General features: G+C 41.5%; 1 protein-coding gene across 1 annotated transcript in view; it reads left to right on the top strand.

Moving 5' to 3' along the window:
* LOC107592978 (claspin-like) overlaps positions 1 to 10063 on the top strand; it is a 13849-nt gene extending 3786 nt beyond the window's left edge. Inside the window, exons 6-17 of the mRNA XM_016282561.1 lie at positions 1901 to 1973; positions 3497 to 3599; positions 3700 to 4202; positions 4386 to 4574; positions 4664 to 4818; positions 4974 to 5152; positions 5229 to 5281; positions 7581 to 7765; positions 8164 to 8640; positions 9109 to 9215; positions 9384 to 9545; positions 9925 to 10063. Of these exons, the coding sequence (XP_016138047.1) occupies positions 1901 to 1973; positions 3497 to 3599; positions 3700 to 4202; positions 4386 to 4574; positions 4664 to 4818; positions 4974 to 5152; positions 5229 to 5281; positions 7581 to 7765; positions 8164 to 8640; positions 9109 to 9215; positions 9384 to 9545; positions 9925 to 10063 (2325 nt within the window). The remainder of the gene's footprint in view (positions 1 to 1900; positions 1974 to 3496; positions 3600 to 3699; positions 4203 to 4385; positions 4575 to 4663; positions 4819 to 4973; positions 5153 to 5228; positions 5282 to 7580; positions 7766 to 8163; positions 8641 to 9108; positions 9216 to 9383; positions 9546 to 9924) is intronic.

Raw genomic sequence — 10063 nt, 5'->3', positions numbered from 1 at the left:
ATATTTTAGTTTGTCTTGTTTATTTTTTTCATTCGATCAGATAAGATTTTAAGCTGTCATATGGTCAAGTCACAACGTGCCCCTCAGATGTTACAATGTGTTCCACCTACGGGGCATGTTGTCACATTTTTTGAGGCTAAATAAAGTAAAACGTATACACTGTAATTATGAAACAAAGCGACATATTTGTACTAGACAAGTGTAAAATTACCGTGGATAAAAAAATATATATATTCTGAACCCCATGTAGATTTACACAAACTGAGAAAGTCAAAAAGTGTTACTTTGTTGCCCGCTCTCCCCTACCTCTGTAAATAAATACAATATAAATTCACGTCTCGCGCACTTTAATGCCCTTTGAATGTAATGTGTATGTTCCCTTGGAACTGGAATCATGGCGGAATTTCATGTGAAGTCCACTTCGCAGGGCACTTACGGTCGAATAAGACAACGCGTGAATGCTGCCTGAACAAGAAACCTCCTTACTGAAGGGAAAGTGTTGACTGGTGTCACTATCTCGCGAACGCGCCGGCGGATCTCCACCAAATTCGGGGGATCCCTTCAGCTCGAGGAGCCCTCTCGAACGCCACCCTCCGCGTGTCGGTAGCCCCCCGGGATCGGTCGGCGCCGGACCGCGAATTTAACCACCCGTAACTCCCAAACACTGGGGGCTATCCACGCAGGGGTGGTCTCATTCGAAACAGGGCCTCGAGACGTACACTCGATTCGCGTTCGAGAGGGATCCTTGAGCTGAAGAGACCCCTGAATTTGGTGCAGATTCGCCGCGCCGTTACGGAGATATGGCGGTTCAAAGTTTCAGTGGTTTTCCATTGACTTAAGCTTTAAAGCGTTTCATCCAGGTCGCCAGTAGCAAACAATGGAGTGTGGACTCTGCTGGACAAACTAAGTAATTACAACATTTCAAGCATTTTATCTGCATTATATGTTCTGTAAAAAAAAAATTCATATCAGCGGCATATTCGCCGATACCGATATATCGGCGACAGGCTCATATCGGCCGATAATATCGGCAAAACGATATATCGGTCGAGCTCTAATCTGAATGCAACTGACTCCTCAGAAACGTGTCGTTGGAATTTTAATTTCATTTTACTTATAATTCCTGATAAAGCAGCGTTTATGAGCGCAGAGCTGCTTTGTGTACAGCCGTTACCGGGGAAACCACAATATTTCAGCGCTCCTAAAGCGCCACCTCGTGGCAGAGAATGAATTTGCATTTCAAATAAGCCTTTCTTGCCGTTTATGTTCAGATCAATGCAAATATCAACTCATGTTTTTACGCAACAAACACAGAGTTGTAAATGAGAAAGAAGTTAATGTGCCTTCTAAAAATCTAAACAATTAAGACAGTAATATTTATACGTTTTAAATTGACAATTTATATGCTTGGTTTATCCCTTTTCATAAAAATGGTCTAAAGGCTGAAATGCTGTTGTATAAGATTCTTGTTTTTGTGAAAACCTGTATCTGAACTGTTAATCGTGTAATTTTATGGCTCAATACTGTATGTTACCATAGACATTGTCCAAGCAATGTTACAATAGACATTGTTACTTGTGCAGCTCTTAAAATGGGTCATAAATTGCCTTATTTTTTTTTTTTAATTCTGCAGATACCCTGTGAGTAGTGAAATATTTGTTGATATTTGTGTATTGAAAATGGTTTTGATTGACAATTAAATCTGAATTTCTATATTTAAAAAAAAAAGGTCTTTTTTTTTTTATTGGGCTAGTTAAATAAATTTTTGGCTACCAAAATCTGAAGAGTACCTGCCCGAAGGGCTACCAGGGGTTTTGAAATTTTGCGAGCCCTGCACATTGATTGTGCTAATTGAGTCTAAAAATCATTCACTTGCTCTTCCTGAACAAACTGTTTTCAGGAGAGGAAAGCAGCAAGAGCCAGCAAGGAGGCACTCAAGCAGCTTCACAGTGAGAGTCAGAGACTTGTGCGAGGTCAGTCAGAAGTTACATCTGCTAGGCGCTAAAAGGCTTGGCTCTTGGCATTTACATGCACTTTAAAGGGTTAGTTTCAACATTGATAATAAGATTAAATGTTTCTCGAACACCAAATCAGCATATTAAGAATGATTTCTGATGGATCATGTGACTCTGAAGAACGGAGTAATGACTGCTGAAAATTCAGCTTTGCAATCACAGGAATAATTTACATTATTAAATGTTTTCAAATAGAAAACATTTCCAAAAACATACAAAATCTCCAAACTTTCTCCAAACATGTTGTGTAGATGGGGCAAATATCATCTTGTGATAAAAAAAAAAAAAAAGTTACTTTCTGACACGGTTTTCTTTTACATTTGCAGAGTCTATGCTCAATCTGATGATCGACCCTAAAATGAAAATTCTGTCATTAATTACTCACCCTTGTGTTGTTCCAAACCCATAAGACCATCGTTCATCTTCGGAACAAAATTTAAGATAATTTTTATGAAATCTGAGGGCTATTTGACCCTCCCATAGACAGCAAGGTAACTACCACGTTCAAAGTCCAGAAACGTACCAAGATGATCGACAAAGTAGGCACCGCCACATGCTCTCATCATGATACTGTTGTGAACGCGCATCCACAAGTGATGCAGTAGAGACGAAAATGTGGAATTAAAGTCGTTATTTTTGTTTTCTTTGTGCAAAAAAGTATTCTCGTAGCTTCGTAACTTTATAGTTGAACCACTGATGTCACACGGACTACTTTGTCGATCATCTTGGTACTTTTCTGGGCCTTGAACGTGGTAGTTACCTTGCTGTCTATGGGAGAGTCAGAGAGCCCTCGTATTTCATCAAAAATATCTTAAATTGTGTTCCGAAGATGAACGAAGGTCTTACGGGTTTCGAACAACACGAAGGTGAGTAATTAATGACAGATTTTTCATTTTTGGGTGAACTATCCCTTTAAGAGTTTGATTTTAAGTTTGACTAAAACAATTATTTGCCTTTTTAAAATGTTATGTAAATGCTTTAAGTCAGACTAAAATTGTAGCAAAATTGAAATTGACTGCAAAATTCGGACTAACATATATGCACTACCATGCAATGGTTTTGACGCAAATAAATACCTTTAAAGACATTTATAATGTTACAAACGTTTTCTATTTCAAGTGAATTCTGTTCTTTTGAACTTATGTATTTCGGTTTCCACAAAAAATATTAAGCAGCAAAACTGTTTTCAACATTGATAATAAGATTAAATGTTTCTCGAACACCAAATCAGCATATTAAGAATGATTTCTGATGGATCATGTGACTCTGAAGAACGGAGTAATGACTGCTGAAAATTCAGCTTTGCAATCACAGGAATAATTTACATTATTAAATGTTTTCAAATAGAAAACATTTCCAAAAACATACAAAATCTCCAAACTTTCTCCAAACATGTTGTGTAGATGGGGCAAATATCATCTTGTGATTAAAAAAAAAAAAAAAAAATTACTTTCTGACACTGTTTTCTTTTACATTTGCAGAGTCTATGCTCAATCTGCCATATTACATGCCAGAGCCCAAAAGTATTGACCAGTTCTTCAAGAGAAGACCTCGTCCAGAGGGTCGTGCCATGGCTTTGCTTAAGTATGAGATCAAGTTTATCACTAATGAGCTAATTTATCTCCTGTATACGTTCATACAGTGGAAATAACCAATATAATCTTTTTTTTCACTTGTCCTCAAGGTCTGCCAATTACCAGGCTTGTATTTTAGAGAGCACTACACAACCACCTCCAGATCAAGCCACAAGATCTCAGCACATGCCTGAGCAGGACTCAAGCCCTCCAACAGAATCATCTCTGGAAAACCAGTCCTCCACCATATCCCTACCTCTAGCAGACACCGCCACCAGCACTCATCAGGACAATCGTACCAATGATAGCGACTCACAGACCTCAAACGAAGCAGAAATAGAACATGACATAAGCACTGATGAACCCAAACCTGTGGGTCAAGAAAAAGAAACTCCCATTGAGCAAGAAACTGAGGGAGCTAAACGTCCAGACAAGGACCAAGTAAAGCAACAGGCCTCAGTTGATCAAGCCCAGACTGCTGCTCTGATGCTCAAACCGCGCAAGGATAAACTAGCCAGACTACAAGAGCTTGGTCTAGATCCTCCTCCTGTGGCGAAGTTGAGTGCAGATGATGGGGCTTTTGTCCAGCTGGAGCCACCTCAGGAAAACACAGGTGAGATATTTGGATTGTATCTTTTTAAATGTCCTTCACCCTTTTCCACAGTTGATGATTGATTTTGTGTGTGTATGTGTGTATGTGTGTATGTGTGTATGTGTGTGTGTGTGTGTGTGTGTGTGTGTGTGTGTGTGTGTGTGTGTGTGTGTGTGTGTGTGTGTGTGTGTGTGTGTGATATAGCTCTGAAAGCACTACAAGAACGCTTCATGAAGCACATCCAGCCTGCTCCTCGCCCTAGAAGGGAGCGCACATTGCAGCTTAATGTGGTGAGGAAAGACAGCGCCCCCTCAGGACAGGAAGAACTGCGCTCTGAATCAATCACAATAACTGTCAATGAGGGAGAGGATGAACCTGCAAATGTCAAACCAGGTACAGTCACTATTTTTATCACAGCGCTTTGTAGGTATGGAAGCCATTTTAATATGTGTATTCATTATTCCTTGTTTGCATTTTTGTAGGAGAGAAACTGGTACTGTTGAAGTCTCGCTTGCAACAAGCCATGGCCATCCGCAGGAAGGAGGAGAGGGAGCGCAGAGCTGCTCTGCATCGCCTTGACAACGAGGATTGTGAGGAAGAAGAGGAAGCAGAGATAACTGAGTCAGAGGATGAAGAGGTACTAGAAATTGGCATTTCTTTTGGATTTTCTTGTGTTGTGTTTTTGTGTAATCATTTCTCCAGATCTACTACTCTTTAACACGACTTTTCTCATTTTATAGTCATCAGTTTACTTTTTTTTTTTTTTTTTTTTTCCCCCATTCCTTTTTTTAGGGTGTTGATGAATTGTTGGGCGATGGTGGTGATGAAGAGGCGGTGGACGAAGAGGAAGGTGAAGATGACGTTTCAGCGAAAACATGCCGCTCCCCAGGCTTCAAAAGTCCCTCTCCAACTCCAGCGGACACTGATGGAACATTGATGCTTTTTGCCGGCAACTCCTGTTCCCGCACAGGGTATGTGTATGTTTCCTAATTAGGCTGCAACACACTCTCTGTAGTCCATACTAACTGAATGTCTTTTTCTGTCCAGGGATGGTGTAAGAAGATTAGGCACATCTGGCCATGAAGCTGACAATAAAATGGGTGAGTGCGTATGGATATTAAAGGGGTCATATGATGTTGCTAAAAAGAACATTATTTTGTGTATTTGGTGTAATGCAATGTGTTTTTGTGGTTTAAGGTTCAAAAACCACATTATTTTCCACATAATGTACATAATTGTTTCTCTTATATGCCCCGCCTTTCTGAAACGCGTCGATTTTTACAAGCTCATCGATCTGAAAAGCGAGGTGTGCTCTGATTGGCCAGCTATCCAGTGTGTTGTGATTGGCTGAATACCTCAAGCATGTGACAGAAATGTTACACCCCTTACCATACTGTGTTTCCATCATGCAGTCTATGGTTTCCATGTGTCCCGGCGCGACGAGACAAAACCAATAAAACCCATTACAAACGAGGCATTTGTTGCATCCAGTGGGGACATACTTACTGATTGTAATGACTTATACTGTGTTTTTACGCTTTGCGTTGCGTATTGCGCCGCGTAAATATAAAACCATGTCTGCATTTGTGATCGGAGAAATGACAAACAATAAGCGCTACTCTACAAATCTCGCGTTTGAATCATCAGTGGCAAATTCTTTAAATATAAAAAGCATAATTGCAGGCTGTGAGTCAGAAGCGCCAGACTGTCTTTGCAAAGTTGGAACTGCCCCACTTTATAGAAACATTGTCCTCTTTTGGAAGCCCAAACAAAGTAGTTTCGCTTTCACAACGAAACACACAGCGGCTTGAGTGAGCGGCGCCCGGCAGATTCGACAAAGGAGGCTTGGGGCAACCACATGTGACGACCCCGGGCTGGACTCTTGCTTCATCCACGGTGAAAGCCGATCCGGCGATTTGACAGCGGGAAGTTTGTGTATTTCCTCAGCGTCCAGCACGGATCAGCTCTAGGCATGACAAAGCGGATATCGTCCTCTTTTGGAAGGCCAAACAAAGTAGTTTCGCTTTCACAATGAAACACACAGAATATCCACAACATGGTGGCGGTAACAATACTACAGCGAGAATAAAAGTTATGCCTTCTTTCTTTGTGTGAACATTTGGGCGGCGTTATGCAAATCTTCCCACACAGTGACGTAGACATGTGGGGGCGTGTTTAAACGAGGGGTTTTAGGAGGGCATGGACGAGTCTTAAAGGGGTCATATGATGCTGCTAAAAAGAACATTATTTGGTGTAATGAAATGTGTTTATGCGGTTTAAAGTAAAAAAAAGAAACACATTATTTTCCACATACTGTACATTATTGTTTCTCCTCTATGCCCTGCCTTTTTGAAACGCGTCGATTTTTACAAAGCTCATCATTCTGAAAAGCGAGATGTGCTGTGATTGGCCAGCTATCCAGTGCGTTGTGATTGGCCGAATACCTGTGTGTGACGGAAATGTTACGCCCCTCACCATACTGTTAGAGTCAGAACAGCCGGCATTGAAATCTACTCTACCAGGATCAGGAAACCGTTCTCCATAAAATGTGCTGCACACATCTGGATATTTGGGTTGAACTGTTCTGGAACAGTGTTGTAAAAACAACTTAACCACTGATTTGTAGTCGTGTCCTCTTTTGGAAGACCAAATGAAGTAGTTTCGCTTTCACAACGAAACACGGCGGCCTAGTGTGAGCTGAGGCCGGGCTAGAGTGAGCAGTGGCGGGTGGGCTTGAGAACGGAGCGTCCAGCGGATTCGACGAAGGAGTGGCAACCACATGTGACGTCCCCGGAATAGACTCTGCTTCGTCCACAGTGAAAGCCAATCCGGCGATCCACAGCACTAAGTTGATGTATTCCCTCAGCGACCAGTACAGATCAGCTCTAGGCATGATGAAGCGGCTATCGTCCTCTTTTGGAAGTCCAAACAAAGTAGTTTCGCTTTCACAACGAAACACAGCTATTCATTACATGGCGGCGGCAACAATACTACAGCAAGAATAAAAGTTACGCCGCCTTTCTTTGCGTGAACATTTGGGCGACATTATGCAAATGTTCCCACACAGTGACGTAGATATGTGGGGGCGTGTTAGAACGAGCCGTTTTAGGTAGGCGTGGTTAACTCTTAACTTTTATAAAGAATATCTCTTTGGATTTGAGACTTTAGTCTTTGCAACTTTACAGATCTTCATGCACCAAGAGCTTGTAACACTCCAAAATTGAAAATTTTGAAAAATTTAAATTGCATCATATGACCCCTTTAAACACTCTATATTTTACAGCTTCTTATTTAAAACAATAAGTTATTATATCTGTTGCTCTGATAAATGGTCACGCTTTTAGTATCGTTAATATCAAATATATGTGAAATCGGACTGAAGTTTGGTTCTTTTCACAGAGGAGGATGACACCCTTTCATTGTCTAAGGACAACAGTCATAACAGTAGCTTTGAGCTGATGGGCTCAATGATCCCATCATACCAGCCAGTCAATAGAGCTGCAGGCAGAGGCCTGTCCAACAGTGCATTCCGCTCTCCATCTCCCTGCCTCTTCAGATCCAGCTTCCTCGGCTCTGCTTCAAAGGTGAGGGTCTCTTGCTTGACTGTTAAGCCAAGTGTGGCTTTATACAATCTTTTAATATATTTTGGTTTGGTTGATTGTGAATATTTGTATAACCACATGTTATATGAAAGTCATTATTAAGGTGTGGTCACACTTTAAGGCCCTGATATAATCACGGCAAAGTTCTTTGTCATTCTTTGCTTAGGGGTAAAACGAACATCCAACAAAAAACTGCGAGTTCACCAGAATGTCACTAATGTGACTACCTTTAAACTTATTTAAGTCTCCTAAATCTTAAATACACATAAGGTGACAGTGGTCAGTTGAATTTGAGTTGTAAATGACAATGATTTGCCATATTAGTGAATTACTAATTTAACAGACACTAAATATTTATGACTAATCTTCTCCTTTTTCAGAGCTCAGGTAAGATGTCCGAACCCTCCCTCTCCCTCCCTGTGGAGGATTCTCAAGACCTTTATGCTCCCTCGTCCCTGAGTGAGTCCGCCCTCCCTCCGGCTGGGGATTCCCAGGGTCGTTTCTCACTGGAGGAGGACACCCACTCCCAGCTACTGGATGCAGATGGCTTCTTAAACGTCGGTCCTCGTGGCATGCCTAGCCGTTCCCACAAACGGCAGCTTATACTAGACAGTCTGGATGAAAACGCCATGGACGCTAACATGGGTGAGCTCCTAGGGCTCTGCTCAGGGGGCTTTGGATCAGGGAAGACCCAGCCAGGGGCTTCTCAGCCTGCAGCAGAGGATGAGCTCCTGGGGTTGTGCTCTGGAGCTTTTGCTACACAGCCTGAAGAACCAGTCGCCAAGCCCAAGGAGAACAAGACCATGGAGCCAGAAGAGCAAAGAGGGGAGAGTCGAGGCAGCTCAGAGACAGATGGAGTGGCTTTTACTTCACAGAGCCGTAGTTCACTGAGAAGCTATGCCAACAGCTGTCATTATTGCGAATGATTTCTTCGATTTCATAATCGCGCAAAAAAATCGTCTGCGATCCTTTTTTTTTATTTATTTTTTTTTTTTTTTCTTGTAACTTGTGAGTGAACTACGGCTATGTGTAGTAAATGCTGCTCCATCTGAAAGCACGTGATGATTTACTGCTGATTACAGAACCGGCTTTACTAACAAAATGCGCATGACAATCGCATTCGATTAATCGTGCAGCCCTAGGTGGGACTACCTGTTTGTCCATAAAATGGAGGAGTGTTTTAAGAATAAACTGGGTCTTTTTTTATGCAATATTGCATGGTGGCACAGAAATGACTCACTGCAGCTGTGAATGTTAATGTTTGCTTGTATTTGTTACTACTCTTTAAGTGCTTAGTGCTGTAAACAATTTGTTTTTAATTTAAGGACGAAAATGAGGATAAATCAGATGCTGAAGAAGAGGAAACCGAGGAGGAGGTGCAGGAAGAGGAACGAGAAGCGGTCTTTGGACGACGCACTGGCAAAAAGAAAATGTATGTCTATTTTAGTTTTTCAGAGAAATTTCTGAACAATGCAAGTTGTTTAAAAGCATTTTAGTGTGGCAGAGGTTGGGAATTACTGCTAATGAATATATTTTATCTTATATGACAATCATTTTATGTGTGTATATTTATCTCAACGTGATATTTGTGTCCCAACAGCCGTTTAGCAGAGTTTGTGGAATCCGAGGCAGAGTTGTCTGGCAGTGATGTGGGCAGTGAGGATGAGGATGATTATGGTGGTGATGAATATGAGGAGGAGGAGATACAGGAAGAGTTGCCATCAGATGAGGAATTGATGGACCAAGTAAACAAGATTCACATGTAAGAAATGTTATCTTAATCCTCCACTTACCTTGAGTTGTGCTTTTAGTAGGTGGTGGAACAGGTGAGTACCCCAGTTGCAAAAGCAGCTGAAATGCTTGTTTGGTAGCTTTGCATTTTACAGTTCATTGCACATGTGGGCGGGCTTGTCTGCTGCTACAAATTGTTGTAACATCAATGTGCCACATGGGGGAGCCAACCTATTTATCAAAGCTAAGCTGGGTACTTCTGTTATGCCATGTGATCAGTCAATTCCATAATTCCAGCGTTATGTTTAACTGCTTTTAAACCTGATTGCTTTTAGAAATAACTGCACTTCTTTTATAGACTGTCATGGTCTTTCACTAGGAACATGAGGCTCATAATGTTCTCCCAACAGGAAGCAAATCATGGATGATGATAAGCGAAAACTGCGGCTTTATCAGGAGCGTTACCTTGCAGATGGAGATCTGCATTCTGATGGACCTGGACGAGCTCGTCGTTTCCGCTGGAAAAACATTGGTGTGTTCATCTTGTGA

Source organism: Sinocyclocheilus grahami, unplaced genomic scaffold, assembly GCF_001515645.1.
Source record: "Sinocyclocheilus grahami isolate Dianchi unplaced genomic scaffold, SAMN03320097.WGS_v1.1 scaffold161.1, whole genome shotgun sequence".
Taxonomy (NCBI): Eukaryota; Metazoa; Chordata; class Actinopteri; order Cypriniformes; family Cyprinidae; genus Sinocyclocheilus; species Sinocyclocheilus grahami.
Note: the sequence above shows the minus strand (reverse complement) of the source record. Positions and strands in the feature narration are given on the sequence as shown.